Source organism: Gavialis gangeticus, unplaced genomic scaffold (assembly GCF_001723915.1).
Source record: "Gavialis gangeticus isolate Ggan-Ray unplaced genomic scaffold, GavGan_comp1, whole genome shotgun sequence".
Classification (NCBI taxonomy): Eukaryota; Metazoa; Chordata; order Crocodylia; family Gavialidae; genus Gavialis; species Gavialis gangeticus.
In genome coordinates, this window is record NW_017729008.1 from 29,638,277 (window position 1) to 29,660,939 (window position 22,663).

The 22,663-nt window shown below is 48.4% G+C and overlaps 1 protein-coding gene across 2 annotated transcripts in view; it reads right to left on the bottom strand.

The window, feature by feature from the left end:
- The window catches only part of TMEM243 (transmembrane protein 243), a 65,326-nt gene that overhangs the window by 15,955 nt on the left and 26,708 nt on the right, over positions 1-22,663 (bottom strand). Inside the window, exons 1-2 of one of the 2 annotated variants that reach the window (XM_019509516.1) lie at positions 13,415-13,516; positions 12,386-12,691 (exon numbers count right to left, since the gene is read on the bottom strand). In XM_019509516.1, the coding sequence (XP_019365061.1) occupies positions 12,386-12,463 (78 nt within the window). In that variant the 5' untranslated portion in view covers positions 12,464-12,691; positions 13,415-13,516. Of the gene's footprint in view, positions 1-12,385; positions 12,692-13,414; positions 13,517-22,663 lie in introns of those variants that run through there. The other variant, XM_019509515.1, reaches the window with a different exon arrangement.

Consider the following 22,663-nt stretch of genomic DNA (forward strand, 5'->3'; position numbering starts at 1 on the left):
GGTGGGCGACGGAGGGGGGGCGGGAAGGTCACACTGACTCTTCCCGAGAGAGGCAGCCAGAAGTGCTCCATACAGTTCAGAGGAAGAGTTACGTGCCGGCACCAAGTCCAAATCCCTTGGGACTTGGGTCATTCCAGATGAAGAAACGGAGTCAGGGAGGCTGTGCAGGTGTGTTATTTGACCCTCAGTGTCCGTCATTTAGAGTAGCTCTTTCCGAATCCTTTTTACAATCACTGCACACAACGGGTATGTGCTTCAGCACTGTGTGTCCCTGTGGCAGTCAGCTGTAAACCCAAGTGCCGGCTGGGATCAGGTTTACTTAATTTATTCAGAAGCCAGCACTAGTTTTGGGGAAGCTACATCACAGTCTTGGCTCTGAAGAAGTGTGTGTATGGCGGGCTACATAGAGATGTCCACTCAAGCCCGAGCTTGGGGACTCAGGCCCAGAGGAGGGGCCTGGACTTTGCTCAGTCTCAGGCAGCTTAGAAGCACATGGCTCAGACACAGGGACCTGGCCTGCATCCAGCTGGGGGAGTTCGACCGGGGCGATTACACGTGGTTAGCTGTGGGATCAGTGTGATCATGAGTAAGCATTTTTGTAAAGCTGTAAGACTTTCTACTCTTAACTTGAATGCCCAGAGCAGGGCTGTCAGTCAGCAAAGCCAGGCAGCTAGTATGAATTATGAACAGCTCGGGGCAGGGGAGGAAAAACCAAAAAAAAAAACCAAAATCAACTTTTGAGCTCGTGGCTAGAGGGAAGTCTGCCAACTGTCCATCAAGGAGGAAAGAAAATAGAACAAGATTGCGCTAGTGGCCCAGCTACGCCCAAGTGACTGAAAGCTGCTGTAAGGGGAGTCTGAAAAGGCCTCCCTCTGTGGCGGGCAATGCAGAAGATGGATCTGCAGTGCCTCTGTCCACCTGGGCTGCTGATGCTACATAAAACTGCAGCCTCTCTCTCCAGCCCACGCTGGAAACTTAAAAAGGAAGGGGGTAAAGGAAGAAGACATGTACAAGTTGCCAGCTGCAGCTGAAAGCCACATTACTCTCAGAGACAGAGACTACAACAAGAATTTGAAGTTAGAGGAAAAAACTCTGCCAGACTCAACATCCCAATTCCTCGGAGATGTGAATTCTGAGCAACCTCACTTTGGAGACAGGGATAACCTGGCAGTGGCATTAAATGCTTTGGAGACAAGCTGTGACTTAAAAAGAAAGCCAAGCAGCCAATCTAAACTACATATGGCCTTTGTCCCCCTGGCTGATGGGAAGGATTCATTCAGATGCCCAGAAGGACTCTGGCAGTGACAAAAAACACTCAACTGCAAGAGTCTGAGCTGACAAACAGGAACAGAAAGCAAGAGGAGTTACTTTGAGACTGCGTGCTGCTGTTTAATTTCTTTGCAAAACTGGGGAACTAGTGGTGTTAGAGGCTAAGGGTGAACATGTTCGGAGCACTTCTATCAGTGCTCTGATGGCCAAACATTTTGGCCAAGAGGTGGAGGCACAAAGATGCATCAGAGAAATGGGCCGATATTTTTGCAGAGAACCAGGATGAGCTGAAAAAGCCCCAGAGGAGTTGGCTTGTGGCCAAGACCCATCTCCTCAAAGAATAGCTAGGCAGACCCATGCTAGAAGGAGCAGCTGCCCCAAGCTGGCTCCTAAGAAAGTATTTCAAGGAAGAGATGTTCCCCCTGCCAGGAGATGGGGAAGGGCGGGGGGCAGGTATGAAGTACATCCTCTTCTTTGAACCTCTCCTCTCAAGTGCACTCCAACAACCCTTGCAGCAGCAGGACGTTGGCCACCTGCTGTGTGCATGGCTGGTGAGGGTGCTACACCTTGTGGTTGTGTGACGGGTGCAACTCTGTAGTTTTAGATTAGACTGGGGTGGGCAGAGTCTGGCCCATGACGGACTCCATTTCCCAGCAGCCCCTGCCTGTGTTGCTGCAGCTGGTTTCCATGGAGACCCCAGGAGCAGTGGTGCCAGGGTTTCCATAGAGACCTGCCCCAGCAGTGCTGGCAGGGCGTGCGGCAGGGCAGGGAGCTGCTCCAGAGCTAGGGCTGGGATCTTGCAGCAGCGACAGCGTGGTCCAGAGCCAAAGCAGAGTTGCGACCCGCTGCCCGCACACCTCAGGCAAGAGCGTGCAGGCAGCAAAATCACGGCTCTACCCCGGCTCCAGACCATGCTGTCACTGCTGCAAGACCCCAGCCCCGGCTCTGGAGCAGCTCCCTGCCCTGCCAGCACTGCTACCGCAGGTCTCTACCGAAACCCTGGCACCAGGGCTCCTGGGGTCTCCATGGAAACCAGCTGCAGCAACATAGGCAGGGGCTGCTGGGAAATGGAGTCTGGCTGCTGGCTGGATCCACCATTTTGCCCACCCCAGTTAGACAAAGATTTGCTTGGGGATTGTTTAGAAAGGGATGATCCTGACCTGGCAGAGGGCTGGACTACATGAACTTCAGAGGTCCCGTCCAGCCCTATTTTTCTGTGAATCTATGACAACTCCGCTTGTGGAAATACAGGAAACGGGAAAGGAGGAAGGAGGGTCTACATTTGGAAAATGCAGGCAACCAAAAACCCATGCCAAAAGTCAGTGTGAAGTCAGTCTATAGCTTCAAGGTGGTTAGCTGAAACTCAGAAATGATGAAGGTGGAAGCAAAATGCAGGAAGGGACTTGGCGTGGAAACAGTTCCTGGCGAGATTCTGCTTTTCCCAAAGACAGGAGCCTTGGAGCTCCCTCAGAGAGAGTGCAGTGCCAAGTCCAGCTCTTCATGAAACAAGGAGCCACAGACCACCGCAATTGAACCAAAGCATAAGATGTCCCTAGGAACCTGTCCAGTACCATAACATCTGGAGGAGATATGAATGACAGGCATGAACATATGATACTTGGACTCAATTAGAGATAGGAAAGTGGAGCATGGCAAGAAAATTAGCTAAAGAGGAAACAACAGGTTGGACTGAAAAGCAGAATTATCATCAGGCTGAAGAATTTATAGGATCATAGGAAGGTAGGGCTGGAAGGGACCTCGTGAGGTTATCTAATGCATCCCCTGATAGAGGTAGGATCACCTCCCACTAAACCATCCCAGCCAAGCATCTGTCTAACCAGCTCTTGAAGAATTCCAAGGATGAATTACATGAAGAATTCCTCAAGGAGCAGTCCTCAGGCTAATACAATTTAAATATTTTCCCCGAATAACCTTAACACAAGTATGACATGTTGCCACTGTCAATAGATGGGACTGGAATGTCAGAGAGGACCAAATGCCTTTGAAGACTGAAGAGTAGAGAGTCATCTATGTAGGGACTAATATCAAGAAACTCTGCTGTAGGGCGAGAGATCATCAGCTGGAAATCTGTGATGAAGACCTGGGTATACAAGTTCAGAAGATGATTGAGAGATAATAAATGTTATCCAACTGTAAAATAAAATTAAAAAAGGAAGGAAAAAAAAAAAAATGATCCTGAAGCATTTGAAGGGATTTATTTCTAGTGGAGAAAGGATACATCACTGGCAACTCTGGTCACCCACATTCAAGAAAGATGCAGAGAAGGGTTACTAAAATGATCAGCAGAGTAGAAAATGCACCTTGCAAAGAAAGCTAAAAAAAAAACACCTTAACATGTTTGGCCTAGCCAAACAGAAGCTGAGAAGAGATGCAATGACCCTCTTCCTCCAGGCGCAGGGAGGAAGCAGAGCTACAGACAATGCTGGCATACGAACAAGTTGGCCATAGTTTCTAACCATCAGAGCCCGCACGGTTCTAGACCAGCCTTTCATTAGTAGCGAGACCAGAGCACTTCACTAGTTTGAGACCAGAGCTTTGACCAGTTTCTGAAAGGGGTTTGATAAGTTTGCATGTGAGAACGAGGAACTGACCTGGGTTCAGGAAGTCCATTCCTCAGGGTGTCCCTCAAATACTTGGGCAATACTCTTGTTCATTTTTTCTTAAAGTGGGGGGAAGGGGTGTAGGGGAGAAGGAGCTGGGGAAGAGATACGTTCTCCAAAACATCCTGTATGTGTGACTGATGCACCTGGACCATACTGAGAAATCCCGTTTTGTACGTAGGGCTTGCCTGCCTTCTGTCTTGTTACCCTCTTTTACTGTCCCTTATGATGTCCAACCAAAACCCAAGTTAACAGCCCAGGGTTGCTAAATCCTGGTGATCTTCTACTCAAATAAAAATACTCTTGGAGAAGAGGTAGCCAGAAGCAAAGAATCAGAAAATTGCTCCATCCACGTAGCTTAGTTTCATGTCCCTAGAAGAACTCCCAAGCTGAGCTTACATACCAGGCTGATTCACTGAACCTGCATGTTTTTATGCTTCCAGATCTGGACAATGATCCTATCCAGTATACCCTTCTGACAGCTGAACCTCCATAGTCCATTTGCCAGGCCCCTGGGACTACTGTCAGAGCTATAGACTTCTTGGATGCAGTTTCACTCAGGATGGAAAAAAAAAAATTATATATATTTATAATTTTTTTTTTTCCATCCTGAGTGAAACTGCATCCAGAGGGGAGTTCTGGGACAGGATGTGTGCTCCAAAGTGATGAGGAAATGGAGGCAGTGGAACACAGGCAGAATATATATATTTAGCTGTGTGGGGGACACAGGCAGAATATTAGATATCTGTCTATCTGCCTGTGTTCCACTGCCTCCATTTCCTCATCACTTTGGAGCACACATTGGTCAGGGGTTTCTGGGATTTCCAGAATCCTCCTTCTGAAACAGAGTGCCTCTGTATTTTGGAGGACAAACTTTCTCAGCTCAGCTAGCTTCAATGTTGGTTAACCCCATAGCAAAAAACTTACTCTTTGTCTTCACTATTCAAGCCTCCTCCCGTTTTCTGTCCCAACACTTCATGTGTAGCTCCAAGCCTCTCTTGTCCTGTATCGACCTCTGCCATTTTGAGAGTCCAATATCAATTCCTTGATTGTCTTCTCTTTCTTTATTATGTTCTGGGGACTTGAAGGAAGGAACTGCAGGAGAATATCTGCAAGGCCAACATGGCTAGAAAAAGGATCCAGGCAGCAGTGTTCTGGTTAGATCCGAATGGGACAACATTGAATCTTTCAAGTCCAGAAAAAGAAGCTCATTTCAGTAATCAAGATGTTAGATAATGAGAGCAGGCTAAGAAAGGCTGGAGAGCTGAGATGTCATGCAGAACCTACAGGATTTAGATTTTACCCGGGATCCAAGATAACACAAAGAAGTCCAAGTCAAAGATAACGTCCAGATGTTAGCTACTCACTTCCAACAAAACTCTGTGTCCCCTGCAGTCTTTCGCAGGTTTCTAATCATGGCTAAGTTTGCATAGGCTTTCATATAACATTAGATATAATATAATAAAATATATCCCCAATTTCATGGCAAACCGCTAGCTCACAAGTCTGGAAGTACTATAGAGTCCTAAGAATGTTTTAAACACACACACAGAGGGGGGGAAAGAAACATTTTCCCCTTAGAAACAGTTAAAACCTTTAAGCTAAAATTCCACGCCTCCCCCACAAAGTGCCAGCACGGACACCTTTAGTCTGAACATTTACCTCTGACACCATATGCAGGATACATTTAAAGTCTAGACCTTTTCCTGCACATTGGCGCTCACGCACTCTCTCCCCACCTCTCCCCAGACAATTGTCTTTCCAAGTCATCCACACAGCTAAAAGGCTCATCTAAGCTTTCATCATCCCATTCTGCTCTCCAGCCTTGAGAACTGTAACCTTGTCCCACTACTGTTCATTCAAAATATTGCTGTAAAGATCTGTCGAGCCCATCATATTAACGGTATCCCCTCATGTTTGATGCAACGGAGGAAATGAAAGCAGGAAAGACAAGATGGACAAGAAAGTCTTGTCTTCCCTTTCACAGCCTGTGCCCACCCTTATTCATTGTCTCATGTTTAGCAACTCCCCATTCTCAGCACACCTCATTAGTGCCAAACAATCCCCCCCTTTGTGTTTTCTCCCAGGTTGTCCCACAAGCTTGAGGAGCTCCCTGCAAATACCTCATTAGCCACCTTCAAATCTTCTTCCAGTTCTCCTTTGCCTGCAAACAACACACACCATGCTTAGCGGTTATGGCAAATACACCCGGCAGTTGACAACCAATACTGCACCACTGTTTCTTCACATTACCCTGTCTGCATGTCGTCTCTTGCCCACCTTGACTAGATGCTCTTTGGAGACAGGACAGTCTTCTGGGTTTCTGCACTGGCTCCTAGCTGCTGCAGCAATACAGATAGCCAGGCAAATGAAAATTGGATTTGTAAATGCAAAAATAAAGCAGCCTTAACTATGTGGAGTTACCTGTTCCCTCTACCCATAAGCTGCAATCCCAGTTACTAAGATTTTAGAAGTACCTCGTACCCGGTCTGTTCCCTTTGAATATCTTCCCTTCCCCTTCCTCCTGTGGAGTCTGCCAAGCTGGCCTGGAAGTCTGCACTCTGCCTCCCTCATCCCAGAGCAGTTCTGCTGTAGAGAAGGCACAAAGCAGCCTCAGCGGGTTGTGCTGTGCTGTGCTGGCATTCAGTCTTCACATTATAGCGCTGGGCAGTGGAGCCTTGTTTCCATTAGCCAGGCTTGTGCTGCAAAAAGCTTCGTCTTTCACTTTGCCGAAGTCACAAACTCTTCCAGCCTTCCCTGCCAACATCACCTGCAAATACACAGGTTGCTTCCCAAGGAGCCTGCTCCTTTCCCTGTTGTGACTGTTCTCCTCCCAAGGAAAGCTGGAATCACAGCCATGAGAAAGGCAGGAGGTTGGCCACGCATGCCACTCTTCAGATCTGCACTTCTATTTCATGGCAAAGCTGTATGAGAGGAAGGCTTCCTACTTTAGGCCTTTTCATTTCCAGGCAGTCGCGATAAGTCACCAGACACCACGTGCCCAGCAGCAGCTGAGGCCATCTGACAGCTCGGCTACAGAAGACAGTTTTATTTAACTACAGCAATATTGTTAAAGCTGTACTACTCCCTGTACTACAGATCGGTAGACTGGCATGGAAGGGTGTATAGCGATAGACCTTCCACTGCTGGGGTCACTCAACACACGGACCACCCAGCGAGGAAGCACACTGCCAGCGGGCCAGAGATTTCCCTGTGTTCCTGACCTCTGTTTAAAGCCCCATGCTGGCTCCACACGTATCAGATGCTCTCAGACAGCAAACAAAAGCGCACTTCCCGATCTGGGAAAGCTGCACACACTCTGAGCCACTAAAGAATTTTCCTCATCAGTGTTTATGTGAAATATGATTGGTGCGATTGATCAAACCATTCAGCTTTGGGTTTTCTCCAGCACTTAGATGATAGCGTGTGAACACAAGCTCAGAGAACCAGAGAGCCCATACCGCAGAACATCCCCCTCTGTGGATGTACTTATGTTGCCTGCAGTAGATTGGCTGTAAAGGGCCGACTTTCAGAAATGCTGAATACCAGCAGCTCCGACTGATTTGGGACGGAGCTACATTTGCTCAGCATGTCTGAAAGTCAGATCTGTGGTGCCCTTCAACCACAGTGATCCCAGCACCCTTTGTGGGCTCCGAGCCTGGTCTTGCCCACCATTCAAATTTCAGCTTGAGCCCCTTGTAAAGAAAAAGCCCTGGACCAAGAAGTCACTTAACTGCACCACCTCCAGAAGCGAAAGCCAAGCAGAGGACTGGTCACACCACATCCATACAGAAAAGAAAAGCTAAAACTGCAGAAGGATGCAGGCAAATACGTGGACTTAATTGAGAGTTACCCAGGAGACAGGCCTAAAGGTTCCTCCTCTCCCTGCCAAAAGAAAGACTTGGAAGAATATATAATATTTCATCCAGAACCCAGGGCAGGCCATCTCTTTTTTGTAAACCGATTTCAGCTCGTTACTGAATAACATTCATTACAGGCCCTTTGTATAATGAACCCTAGTTATTCCCAATATCTCTAGCCCACAGAGACCTGCAAGAGAATTTTTTCATGAAGCAATTCTATCCCTCATCTTTCCTCCTTTGCAAGAAGTTCATCCAAAAAATCCCATCAGTCACACTCATCAATTGTGAGCCAGCGTGAGGCACTACACAGCATAGTTGTCAAGCAACACGCTCTTCACTCAGCCCCATTCCTACATCATCTCAGAGCCCAGATCCATGATGACAATAAGAAACGTAGATTGCTCTGCAATGTCCAAGTGCTGCATCTCAGCCCCTTACAGCAACCCTCCAAATACTGTTACCATTGCAGTTGTACAGTGTCCATTGTCAAGAAGAAACACAGGCTTCCCTGCAATCCTGCAAAGTAACTGAACAGGAAAAAGGAGAGGGGTAAAATGAGCTAGACACACAGAAATCCAGGTCAAGGTGGATGTGTGCCAGAAGGGGTCAAAGACTTGGAAACTCCAGCCACTGGATATGTGGCTGCCAAGTACAATTTTTCAGCTATAAGTGCCAGATGATGGACCTGTAATTAAGTAGTAAGAGCTGAAAGTACAAGTTCAATGCCATAATTTAAACCTGGTCATTTTGGTCATGAACACCAGCCAAGTCCAATGTAAGCATTACTGGAACAGAGCTTGGTTTTATGAGACTCCTACCAGGCTTCAAAGAGCCCACAGCATATCAATAAAAGCTCTGGTGCCCACCACGCAAGGAATATACAGGTATGTTGCCAGAGACATGAGGCACATATAGCCTTGGCAAGACTGGGAGAAAAGGCATGCTAAGGGAGGGATGAGCACCACTCACTTAGGATAAATTACCAGATTTCAGGCCAAAGTAGCAGCAGCTAAGGGGATGCATGTCCTGTCCAAGATCTACTTTATGTCCTCTTCACAGTTCCCACTAGAAGAGTTTCACAGGACACCATCACCATCAAGCTGTCAGATGGGAGGTTGTGATGAGCAGGAATCAGTAGGGTGGACAAACAGGCACCAGCCCCAGGCACCATCTGAGAGGAGGTAAAGACTGGCAGCTGCTGCACAAGATACAAAGCCACTTGTTATGCCTCTGACAGGAATATAAGTTTATCCCTATAAATAGTGTGGAAGCCCTTTAGGGGCTCCTCCTTCCTTCTAGTGCAAAGCCCCCAGAATCCTAACGTTGCTAGGCCAAGTGCACGTGTGTATGTAGTTACCAGACAGTTATGTGGACTCAAAGCTGCATCCCACTCAGATTTTTCTCTTTATAAATTTGATACATGAAGTCCAAGAAAGAGGCAAACACCCCAATATGTTCAACCAGATCAGATGAGATGTCAGCCACACTGGAGTTTGTGAGCCATGTCACCCCCAACTTAAAGCCAAGAGTACAAAGTACATTAGATGCTGAAGTCTACAAGCCCACCACGCATTCTTAAAATAAATGCCAGGAAACCATATACTGTAATGGGGTGTGAAGAGTTTAAACCACCCCCAAGGGAGTTTATTGCAGGTTGGGGTCTTCCATGAGAGCTAAGTCTGGTGCCCCTGATATGCCCCTGGTAGGAAGGGAGTTTTCAGTATGGCCTGACTTGTAGTATCAGAAGTTGAAAGTTTGAGCAAAGTTATGAACAGCAATTTGTGACAAAATCTTTTCTGCTGGCTTTTGCCATCCAACAAAGCAAAGACCTTTACCTTTAATCCTCTCCTTCTCCATTTCACAGATATTCGCTACCCACCTACCCATTTGAGCAGCTCAACTGATCCTTCTTGATTTGTCCATGTAACAATGGCAGAATAGAGAAAGCTCCAGGAAAAGCATTAGTTGTGTTCAGAAAAGAGAGTCAGTCAATAGGTACATTTTGAAGGGGCACTAAAACATGGTGGTGAAGGTGCCTTCTTGAACCCTACTCCAGACTCATGCTAAAGGGCTTCCCCCATGTGATCTAGCTGTAAATGGGTACCTGCCTGCCTAGCCACATCAGCTCCTTGTGTGCTGTTCACTATGCATGCTGGTGTCTCTTAAAGGCACTCGTCTGATCTGTCATTAGGCTCAGGCAGAGCTCTGGCTTGGTTTTGACAGATCCACAGCTATCCTAGAGCTCACAGGTGTCATAGTATGCACACCACAGCCATCCAACAGAAACAGAACTTCCCTTCTGCTCCAGGAAGCACAAGTCCATATGATTTATGCTACAAAAAGAAGGGAAGTAGGCCGTGTAGGGCCTATGGTACAGTCCAGCCTATTGGATACAAAAGATACTTTAGAGACAAGCCACTGTCCCACCAAAAGCTTACAATCCACACCAGACAGCTACACTACAGTATGGTACAGGGGCTGTTCCAAGCACTAGAGAGAACAAATAAAGAGGAGGAGAAGGTGATGAAAGGAGATCAACAGATGGCAAGTTCAGCAACAGAGCAGTAGATGCAAGAGAGATGGAGACTCCTTCTTCCAGGGGCAGATACCCACAGCCAGCCCCGATTTCAGTGTGCAGAAGTCCTGAAGGTCAGGCCTGCAGTCTGCAGCCAGTTGTAGGCCCCAAACTTGCACTGTCCTCTGCACGGAGACTTCTGCAGGTGACAGGGGGAAGAGGATTAGGACTAGCTAGAGGTGGCTGTTGTGACAGAGCCATTTGACAGGTGCAGAAGAAAGCACCTGTGCTCAACGGCCGACATGCACTTACTCTCTCTGTGTTGTCTCAGGCCATGTCTTTGGCTGTGTTCTACTTAGTTGCGACTATAGAGTCACAAGCAACGGATCCTTCTGAATCCTTCACACATTTAAAATGCAACTTTATTTTTTGTTACCTTTAGGTGAACTGTATGCACTTTACTCCATTTAATTGGATGTTTAACAGGCCATGATCCATATAGGTTAATAGTCTCTAACGCTTGGAGGGAGAAAGCTGTTGGACAATACAATTGGAGGAAGACTCCATTTTACAAACTAAACACCTCTGATCCCTTTTATCCCAAGACACATCCATTCTATGAACACAGGAAAGAAACTTCTATTTTATGTATATATTTAAAAAGATACTCCACCCCACCACATTTATACACGCTGTTACATCTTTTAGTGTAAACATCCTTCTAGATCTGGGAACAGGTCTGTGCCAACAGATACTTTTCCAGTTCAATGGCAAAAGAAAAACAAAAAACACAAAAAGTTTGATCTGCAATCTTTAGATACATATTTCCTCTCTCTTTCTTCAAATGAAATTTCAAAGAGATTTCATTATGCAATTAGAAACGCTTCAATTTTGATATTTTCAAAGCAAAGGCATTTCATTTTTGCAGGGCCTTTCTGAGATTTTGAGCACTTCTGCACTAATTTGCAGGTAGTCTAGTTGACCTGATTCTGCATTTTGAGAAATACAACATTTAACCCAAAAAAAGGAACCCAACCATTTCAGAGCACAGCATATTTAACTAGGAACAGTACCAGTACTCTTCTTACAGAAAGCAGTTCCTCTATTTGCTTAGAACAGATCTAAAATTACATCTAAACATTTGCATAGCGCAGCTCAGTTCAAAATGCTTAACAAATAAGTATTCTTCAATTAAGTTCTCAACATTGCTCTGTAACAGACATTATCACTATTTTACTGGTGGTGAAACAAGGCAGAGAGAGAAAGCAAGAGCAACTAGCTCAGGGATGAAATACTCCTAACAGCAAGAATTACACATCCCCTTCCCAGTCTCTTGGGAACTACCACTCGAACAAAATCCCACGAAAATCCAGAGGCTTCTAAAGTAATTTGCTCAGGAAAGTGTGTGATGACCACTCTACACAAGAGTCCATTATTAGAAGATTCAACAACATCATCAGCAACTGATACCATGTGCTAAGCATATGCAGTTGAGAAAGTCAAGTTCACATTACACAAATCACACCATTAGATCCGCAAGACGACTCTTTGAGAGCCATGCATCTCACCCCCATGCACGGGACCCTAGAAAGGTTCTTTGAATGAGTCCAGCGACAACCGTTCTCTTGGCTCAAACAAGTCTCCTTCTTAGCCCCCAGCCTCCCTCACCCTGGGCCCGGCCTTCGCCGTGAGCTCACCGCCAGCCGGATCCAAAGACGTACAGGTAATGCTATGGGTGTAAAAGTAATTTCCTCCCTGTCAAAGCAGGTTGATGTCTCAAGACAGAGCCTACCTTCAGTGACTCCTCACAGACTGAAGGTACGTAGTGAACTTAATAACAGTGTTGTTAATTCTCATGATTTTGGTGTTTGTGTTAAAGTCTAGGCTTTGGGACTGTGAAAAAACTTATATAAAAGAAAGCTCTGTGTGTGTGTGTATACACACACACACACACACACAAAATAAAAAATGAGCTAAGTTTTTCACAGTCCTGATAACACCCGACATACAGGCTCTACAGATCACCGATTCACTCTAGATCAAAGTAAGAAAGCCCCCCTTTTATCAGCCAGCACTAGATGGAGAGATTTTGGAGAGCACCAAGACTCCCAGCTTACCCTTGCTGAAGTTTCTCCAAAGAGAGGTCTGTTGTCCAGTCCGCTGGTCCCGTAGGTCCTGGTCGTAAAGTCCTCCATTTTTATCTAAAGGTCAGTTTTGTCGCTCGCACAGAGAGAGATTATCTCAAAACCAAGTCATCCCTGTCTCAAGAGGCTTTACGCCCATGGCACAGTATGTGCGAGCCAGTTATTTATGGAAAACGCATCTCCTAGCATGGGGCGCCGCGCACAACTTGTGGCTCAGAGCCAGGCAGCCGAGCCTCCCCTCCAAGCCTTCGCTTTCTTCTTCATGATCAGAGGCTGCTGCTAGAAAGAAACAGGAGTGAGATGAAGCAGAAGCTGCGGTCAGACCCAGGCCCGGGAGGCGCGTTCAGGCTGCTTTTAGCTCTTCTAATGGAACTAATCAGGGCTGCTAATTACGGAGGACCACGGCGAAGCCCTCCCCCCCCGGCTCCTTTCTCCGGCAGCCAGCCCAAGCCCAAGCCTGCGGGGAGCTCCGAGGAGCCCCGGCCACCAGGACCCGCAGCGCGGAAGCGCCGAGCACAGCAGCACAAACGAGCGCTTTTCTTCTTGCAGCTCCACACAGCTCGCTTGGGGGGGATTTAAAAAAATAATAAATAAAAATAATAATAATCAGCAGCATCAGAACTTGCTGTTAGGAGCAATTCCGGCACGGATCCGCGGCTCCCATCCGCCCCCTCGGCTCCCAAACTTTGGGTCGGGTCCCACTTGTTTCCTCCGGACTCCCCCCGCCCCCGCCCGGGGATAACCCCTTGCTTCCCGCAGATCCGCCGCAGCGGCAGCTGCAGTGGCCCGAGCCGGGGAAAAGAGCCGGGCGCTGAGCCCTCCCCCACCCATCCAGCTCGATGTAGCGCGGAGGGGAAAAGCCGCAGAAAAACCGCGGAGCAAAACAGCCCCGGGCGCCGCACGACCTCGCCGGTGCCCAAACGGGCCCCCCCCCCCGGCCCCGGAAACACGTGCCCAGGAGCCGAACGCTCGCGCAGCCAACGTTCCATCGCCGGGGCTTACCTCCGCCGCCGGGGAAGCGAGCACAGGTACCGGCTGCCCCAGGCCCCGCCCCTCGCCCCGTTAATATCCACCCAGGCAGTGTCGCAAACCAGCCCTCCCTCGCCCTGGGCCCGGCCTCCGCCGTGAGCTCACCGCCAGCCGGATCCAATCGCGGCCCGGGAAGGACCTGCCCTTGCTGCAAATCGTTATTCCCACAGCTTGCAGCTTTCTAGCTGCGAGCGAGATAGCGCTTGGCGCATCAGGGACAACTTCGGATGGGGCACGTGAAGAATGACTTCTCTTAAGGAGGAAGGCAGGGTAGATATGCACCTTCACAGACTAACCAACTGAGCTTTCCTCCGGTTCACTTTAAGAATGCCATTATTAGCAGTAGTGGTGTTAAGTGTCTTGATCACGGCTAAAAATGATAATGCAGGGGTTTCATTTTGACAGTGCACTGCACTTTTCAAAACACATAGGAGAAAGCTGATCTAATTTGTTCTCTCCGGGCCAGCAGAGTGAGTGCAGCAAGTCTGAAGGGTGAATGGGACCAAAGATACTTGGGTTTTCTATCAGGTCACACCACTTTTATGCCTCCTTGGAAATCCGTGGAGTTACACTGTACTAAAAGTGGTGCAATCAGGGGGAAATCTAGGCCTAGTTCTCGAACCATTTTTCTTCTCGCTTTCTTGTTGTTATTATTATCGACAGATATTTTATAGTGGTCTAAGAACCAGCCTGCAAGTCAAGAATTGTTTCCCTTGATGCTATAGTCTCTGGCACTTGGAGACAAGATTAAAGCTAATTACTGTGCAGCAAGCATCACTATCTATATGTGCAGATGCTTACTGCACAGTAATTTGTCCTAATCATGAGTAAATCTGCTACCTGTAAATACAAGTGGCAAATTTATTTCCGATTACTTACTGCACAGTAGTGCATGCAATGGTGTAAATGTGCTTCTGGTCAGTAGGGGGTGAGAGATTGCTTCCTGCCCCCAGGAACTGCCTGCTGCTAGGGCAGGCTTCACCACTGGAGCCTGGGCAGGGACAATGTCCCTCTGCTCTGGCAGCAGGGAGCTCCCAGTCCCCATGATTGTGACTGGGATCAGGGAGATGCTTATTTCCCAGCCCCACTCTGCAGTTTCAGGGCTGAGAGGTTCTTATCAGGGGAGCAGGGGCTGGATGCTCCCTGCTGCCGGCAGAAGAACATTATTCTTGCCTGGGCTCTGGTGGTGGAGCCCACCCCAGCAGCAGGCAGTTCCCATGGGCAGGGAGCAATGTCCCAGCCACTTCCAGGAGACAGCTGTCTCCTGGCCCCATGCTCCCTGCCAACCCCTGGGCAAGCATCCAGGGGGAGCCTAGGGCTGGCAGGGGCAGGAACAGACTGCTGCCATGAGCAGCAAATCTGCTCCCACTTCCCTGCATGCGTGCCCGGGGTGGGTTTACTCTAGAGTAATTTGCTCTAGAGTAAGGCCATCTTGGAGCATTTGCACATGTAGACGCACCCAGTAACTACCTAAAAAGAGGAAGAATAAAAGTTTTGTGCCCAGGCCTACTACTCTGCACCTTGAGCCCACGCAGAGGCAGTGTTGCTACTCACTGAGATCTTATCAAATATCTTGCTACATTTGGTCCTGTGCCTCAAGTCCTAGATCCTGGAGTCATGAGAGCTGCAGCTTTTGGTCATGTTTTAGAAGAAAGCTCCCACCTGTTAAGTGTGGGAAAGAGCCTAGAAATGTGAAATCTTAAAACCAGAAAGCAAATAACCCCCTTCCCTCCCAAATGGATAATTGTGTAATAGGTCATCAGTCTACGAAAAACGTGAGATGTGGGCGAGTCTGACTCATGATTGAAGGGAAGGGTTTTTTACAAACACTTGAACTAAGTCCTATTTCACTTCATGCACCCAAGCACGACAGCTGCATATCTGCAGTTTTTGGCATGCACAGCTTGGGAGTCAGCTCTGGCTTGCAAGTGCACACATGCCCACCAAGCATGCTCAGTAGAGCTGTACTCTATGGAGGCAGGTATGTGGCAATGTACAATTGAACAGATAGGTGTATAAGGTCAGATTTCCAAAATTGTAGCCAGGCAAAAACCCATACTCATGAGTATTAGATGGTGGAGGAAGAGGTCCTTCCCTGGTTTAGCTCAGTAGACTAATGCAGGGGAGTGAAACCTAAGGTCCTCAGACAGGATTTGGTCTGTGGAGCCCTAGGTTCCAGTCTATAGGTCTAGGACCACCCCAGACACCACACATGGCACATTCTGGCCCTGGCTCAGCACATGGAGCTGGTCTGGCACAGGCTGCATGCAATGCCTGTGCCAGACCAACCCTGAGCATTGGCTCAAGGGCTGTATCAAGCCCGCAAATCATCCTTATGCACTAGAGCTAGCATGCAAGGCTGGTCCAGCGTGGCCACCACATGCAGCATAGGCCCCGTGGCCCCATACACCATGTCTAGTGCAAACCCCAGACTGTAGCTGGCAGGTTCTGCATGTGGTGAATGGGACAGGACTGAGCACACATGCTGCATGTAGCACAGGGGGATGGCCTAGGGCACATACTGCATGAACTGCTCTTGCCAGACCAGCCCTGCATATTGGCTCTAATGTATGGGGCAAGTCTGTGGGTCTGATGCAGCCCAAAGACCAGCCCTGTGCCTCTCAGCCAGCCCACAGGGCTGAATGAGTTTGACACCCTTGGACTAGCAGTTAGGCCATTTGCTCATGAGGTAGATAACCCTAGTTCTAGGTACTTTCTCACGCAGAAGGGGGTTGAAGCTGCTTCCCAGCCAAGAGAAGGTGAGGAAGAAGAAAACAAGGCAGAGGGTAGGTGGCTCAGTGAGATGAGTTGTAGCCTGGGTCCTTGCTCCCAATGCAGCACAGACTTCCTCACTACTGTCCCCTGATTCTAACCATTGAACATTACGGTCTCGCACAACATTCTCACAAGCAAGCTAAGGACGTATGGGTTAGATGAATGGATTATAAGGTGGATAGAAAACTGGCTGGATTGTCAGGCTCAAAGGGTAGTAATCAATGGCTCAATGTCTAGTTGGCAGCCGGTATCAAGTGTAGTGTCCCAGGGGTTGGTCTTGGGGCCATTTTTGTTTAATATGTTCATCAACGACCTGGAAGATGAGATGGAGTGCACTCCCAGCAACTTTGCAGATGACATCAAGCTGGGGAAAGTTGTAGATACACTGGAGGGTAGGGCTGTGACTCAGAGAATCATAAATTCATAAAAGTCACCTCAACAAATTGGAGGCCTGGAACAAAAGAAATCTCATGAGGTTCATCAAGGACAAGTGCAAAGTCCTGCACTTGGGATGGAAGAATCCCATGCACTGGTACAGGCTGGGGGCTGACTGGCTGGGCAGCAGCTCTGCAGAAAAGGACCTGGGGGTTACAGTGGACAATAAGACAAATATGAGCCAACAGTGTGTCCTTGCTGGCAAGAAGGCTAATGGCATCCTGGGCTGTATTTGTAACATTGCCAGCAGATTGAGGGAAGTAATTATTCCCCTTGATTTGGCACTGGTAAGGCCATATCTGGAGTACAGGAAACCCTCACTATTCGTGGGTTCGGCATTCATGGTTTCAAATATTTGCAAATGCTGAACCCACTTCTTAAATACACTTAAAGGAGTTATTGGGAGCTCCACACTTCCCACCACCAGGCTCCTGCCACTGTCACCAGCACAACTGTGCCCACCCACCCCACCAGCCGCCGGGGGCACGGAGTTCATGAATACAGACAGCCTTATTCGGGGATTTTCCCATTTGCAGGGGATACGAGAATGTATTCCCCATGAATGGTGAGGATCACCTGTACTGTGTCCAGTTTTGGGCCCCCTGTTACAGAAAGGATGTAGACCAGAGGTGTCCAACCTTTTGAATGTGTGGCCGGATCATGAACTTTTTATTACCCAATGGGCTGGTGAGCCATATTCAGAGACCTCACAGGAAGTGATATCACATCACCGCCCTGAAATGAAAGTTCAGTGTTTACTTTCATTTCCTGTCGCAGCACCTCGGGACTCAGAAAACAGCTTGGAGGGCTGCATGGCAGCCTGCGGGCCTTATGTTGGACAAGCCTGATGTAGACAAATTGGAGAGAGTCCAGTGGAGGGCAACAGAAATGGTTAGGGGTCCTGGGACACATGGGTTATGAGGACAGGCTGAGGGAACTGGGCTTATTTAGAGAAGAGAAGACTGAGAGGGGATTTAATAGCAGCCTTCAACTACTTGAAGGGGGGCTCCAAAGAGGATGGAGCTAGGCTGTTCTCAGTGGTGGTGGGTACCAAAACAAGGAGCAATGGTCTCAAGTTGCATCAAGGGAAGTTTAGTTAGATAATAGGAAAAACTTTCTCACTAGGAGGGTGCTAAAGCACTGGAATAGGTTACCTAGAGAGGTTGTGGAATCTCTGTCCTTGGAGGTTTTAAAGACCCAACTACAAAAAGCCTTGGCTGGGGTGATCTAGTTGGGGATGGAGCAGGGGTTGGACTAGATCAGGGGTTTTCAATCCCTGGGCTCCGGCAGGTCAGCTGCCAGTCCACAGCACAGTCGGCTGCCAGACCAGAAGTGGCCACAAGCCAGCAAATTGCGGCCCCCCAGAGCCAGGCAGAGAGGCCGCGGCTTCTTCTGCAGGGTCTGCAGCAGCACTGGGTTTGGCCCACACCCCTGCCTGGGGGTGGGGCTATCCTTACCTGTCTTCTGCCTGGAAATTCTGGCTGCGGTCAGCTGTGACTGCTGGGCTGCAATTTGCAGGGCTGCCGCCACTTCTGGGCCGCAAGCTGCTGGGCCACGGCATAAAAACTTTGACAACCCCCAAACTAGATGATCTCCTGAAGTCCCTTCCACTCCTAATTTTCTATGATTATATGAATATTAAATGCAAAGAACAGTGGCTCAGCTTCCACAGGAGTGAAGAGCAATCTAGATCAGGCGTGTCACACATACAGCCTATAGGCCAGATCCATCTTGCAGAGCCCTGTCATCTGGTCCACAGTGCCATTCATCGGCCTCAGACTGGACCCACATGCCATATGCTGGGGTGCACACTGCATGTGTCATGCAAGGCTGGTCTGGGGGCCTGATGTAGCCCATAGACCAGCTCTGTGTCACTCATCTGGCCTGCAAACTGGCCCCATGCCATTCATCCATCTCAGTCCTGATGAGTTTGACACCCTGGTTTAGATAATGCCTCTCTTGTAGTCAGTTGTTAGAGCACTGTGCTGGGAGGTCAGAGAGAGGCAGCTGGGTGAGTATAGCCTAGAACCAGGTTCCCCACTGCATGGGCAGGTGCCCTGTCCCATTAAGCTAAAACACAAGAGTGCAGCCCCTCCTCTGTTTTGCTTCTGGCAGGTACAGGCATGGGGCAAAATAGAATCCTGATGTGTGTCTAAATGCCAAAACCTACAGCCCCGTGGCTGCATATATCAGAAGTCAGGGCTGCAGATAGGCAAACAAGCCCCCAGCTGGCCCTGATTGCCTGCATGGGACTAACTGCTGGCCACCTGAGTGCCTCCAGTGGGTCCCAGTTAAAGTGCTTGGTTGTGGCTGCTACATCTAAGCAGCAGCCCTTGCAGTGCTCTCTGAGTACCCAAAAAGATGGGCTTCCCTTCTGTCTAGCCCCAGTCTAGCTCTTGCTTCCTGGTCCTGATTCCTTGCTCCTAATCCTGGTTCCTGATCCATGGGCTCTGAGTGTCATAGTCTGGTTCATGAGTTTTGGGTCCCTGTTCCCTACTCTAGCTCCTGCTGGAACCTGTGTCTTGCCTAGCTCCTGGCTGCACCACCATCTTGCCCAAGTGTCTGGACTCTCATGCTCATGCCCTAAACCCCTAACACCCTCATGTCCAGGTGATGCCTGTGCCTGCCATTTAGGCATGTAAAATGTGATACGATTTAGCCTCTAAGGTTGGCCTTACTGAAAATGAGTGCACAGGCGATATAAAATGCTATTGGCAGGTGTGTAAAATGCATCTTACTCTAATAGGTGAGGGGGGAATATTGCTGAGGTGGAAATTAATGGCAGATTAGGATTAAATAGAGTTCAGATCCATCAAATTTCAGGGCTTCAGGGACAGACCTCTCTTCTTTTTCTTAATCAACTGTTGTTTCTCCCTGCTCCCAACTATTGTTCTTCCTCTACAGTCTTGGCCTGCTAAAGCCCCTTGGGGATTTTTTGCCCTGTAGGGTGAATTCTTTTGAACAGTACTGGATTCCTGTAACAATAAAACACTTCCTCCCTCTTGTCCAGAAATAATTTTAAAGGGCCAGAGACACAGGTGAACTATCCCAGAGAATGGATCACAAGTGTGGATGTACCACTGTCTCACTCCAGAAGCCCAGGACTCTGTCTTCATCTATTCCAAGCCAGAGGGTTTATGAGCTCTCGAGACTTCCCAGAGAATTTATGAACCCTTAGATGGTCCATCTATAAAGAGCTAGAGAAATAAGTCACTTTTTTGCACAGTGTTACCATCTTCTCATGTTTATAAGGGGAAGGCTGCCAAGTTGGTACAATTGAATTCCTTTTTCTTAATCACTTCCTTTGACTCGGTATAAGAGTTTTGTACTCAGGGCCAGGAAGTCTTGCAGTATGTTTGATCAGTACTTTCTATTAGCCACTTCTAATCAGTGTGTTTGAATAGCAAAGCACAGTCATTTGAAAGATGAAAGAGACTGAATTCAAGTGAGGTCCCAAAAAGATCAAGCTGACTTTGTTCTGATTCAAAACGTAGTGAGAAAAATCATTAACTTGGTACTCTGTTCCTTAACCTCTCAAGCATTTATGCATGCTGACCGTTGTTCAGGAAAGTGGTGTTTCTGAAATAAGGCAAACACTCTTCATGATATTTGAAGCCATTCATAAAACCTTTGCCTACAAAGGGGCATGACCTGGTGACAGATTAGAAGTGGAAGGTGGAAAAGGGCTCTCATTAAATCACTTGTGTAAATGTTGTACTGTTAGCTTTTACTCAGCACTTGATAAAATTTATGAAAGGGTTTTTTGGCTGTTTGGATTCCATTAAATATGAGCTGGAGGTATTTCATTTGATTAATATCATGAAGGGGCAGATTCCTGGCCCTGTTACAACAGTTTTGTACCTCTCCCAAAGTGCAAGGTAGCCATGAACCTGGTGGATCCAACACTCTGACAGTCCCCGGGGCATTTTCTTGTTCTTCCATACCAGCAGTCTCTAGCTCAGGAATACCATTGGCAACCTTGATGCTGCATCAAACCATGCTATGGACCAGTTTGGTCTTTGGGTCTCAAAGAAAGAGCAAAGACATCCCTGTCCTCAGTCTTGCTTTTGCACTGAGTTCAATTCAACGAGACCAAAGAACACAGGTAGTCAACGTGACCCCATTTGACAGATCAACACATGATGTATCTCTCCTTCTACCACAAAACAAAATACACTACAATTTTATGCTTGGGAGTGGTGTTCAAAAGCCAGGACATAGAATAACCATGAATCTTTGTCCTCCATTGAGCATCTCAGAGTACTTCCTAAAAGGCTGTTGTTGAAAACAGTCATGTCAGACCAACCTGATTGCCTTCTACGATCAGGTCACAAAGGCCATGGATGCAGGTGTCGCGGTGGATGTAGTCTTTCTGGACTTCAGCAAGGCCTTTGACACCGTCTCTCACCCCATCCTAGTTAAAAAACTAGGTGACTGTGGCATCGATGCCTACACAGTCAGATGGATTGCAGATTGGCTGAGGGGTCGCACTCAGAGGGTAGTGGTGGATGGGTCATATTCGACCTGGGGGGAGGTGGGTAGTGGAGTCCCCCAGGGCTCGGTCCTGGGGCCTGCGCTGTTCAATTTCTTCATCAGCGATCTGGATGATGGGGTGGAAAGTAACCTGTTTAAATTCGCTGATGACACCAAAATTTGGGGGGAGGTGAGCACGCTAGCAGGGAGGGAGAGATTGCAGAGGGATCTGGATAGGTTACAGGGGTGGGCTAACAGGAACAGGATGCGTTTTAATACGGACAAGTGCAGGGTGCTGCACTTGGGCAGTAGGAACCAGCAGCACACTTACACAATGGGGAACTCCCTACTCGAGAGCACGGAGGCAGAAAGAGATCTTGGAGTCATTATTGACTCCAAGATGAACATGGGCCGACAATGCGAGGTCATGGTTGGCAGGGCTAACCGGACCTTGTCGTGCATCCACAGGTGCATCTCGAGTAGAGCCAAGGAGGTGATCCTCCCCCTCTACGCGACGCTGGTCAGGCCACAGCTGGAGTATTGTGTCCAGTTCTGTGCGCCCCATTTCAAGAGGGATGTGGACAACATGGAGAGGGTCCAGAGGAGGGCCACCCGCATGATCCGGGGACAACAGGGCAGACCCTACAGTGAGAGACTGCGGGACCTGAACCTATTCAGCCTCCACAAGAGAAGGCTGAGGGGGGACCTGGTGACCGTCTATAGACTCACTAGGGGGGACCAGAAGGGTTTGGGGGAGACGCTGTTTCCCCTGGCGCCCGCTGGCATAACAAGGAGTAATGGGCACAAGTTGATGGAGAGGAGGTATAGATTGGACATCCGCAAGAACTACTTCACAGTTAGGGCGGCTAGGAGCTGGAACCAACTTCCAAGGGAAGTGGTGCTGGCCCCTACCCTGGGGGTCTTTAAGAAGAAGCTGGATGCCTACCTGGCTGGACTCATTTGAGTCCCGTTTCTTGTTTTTGGGGTTTTTGTTGTTCTCCCGCCCTGGCGGGGGGTCGGGCTAGGAGATCTACTAGGTCCCTTCCGACCCTTAATCTATGAATCTAATCTATCTAATCTATGAAACTATGAAAACACTTTTGGATTCCATTGGTTGCTTTCTTGGCATCTGTTTCTGCCACCATGCCGTGTCTGAAATTCCCATTGGAGTCGATGGCCACGTCCACATGAGCAGGAGTATGCAGTTTGCGGTGCTTCAAAATCTTTTGAAGTGCTGCAAAAACCACATGGCGCATGCGGAGCCATTTGTCGCACTGCATATTTGTAACTGAGAGTGCTTTGCAGGAATCATTCAGTTACAGTGATCCCCGGGACCAAACAGAAGTTCACTGTTGGTTCCAGGGAGAAGGAAATCTAGCTGGTGAGTGGCAGCCACCTAGCAACATATTTCTTCTGGCAACAGCCCTGCCTCTCTCCCATCCTGTCCCTGTTTCAGAATGGGAGGGGGAAGGAAAGGGGAGGGAACTCATTCTACAGGTACCCCAGCCATCTCTGGATGGTGGTGAATTAGAGCCCCCC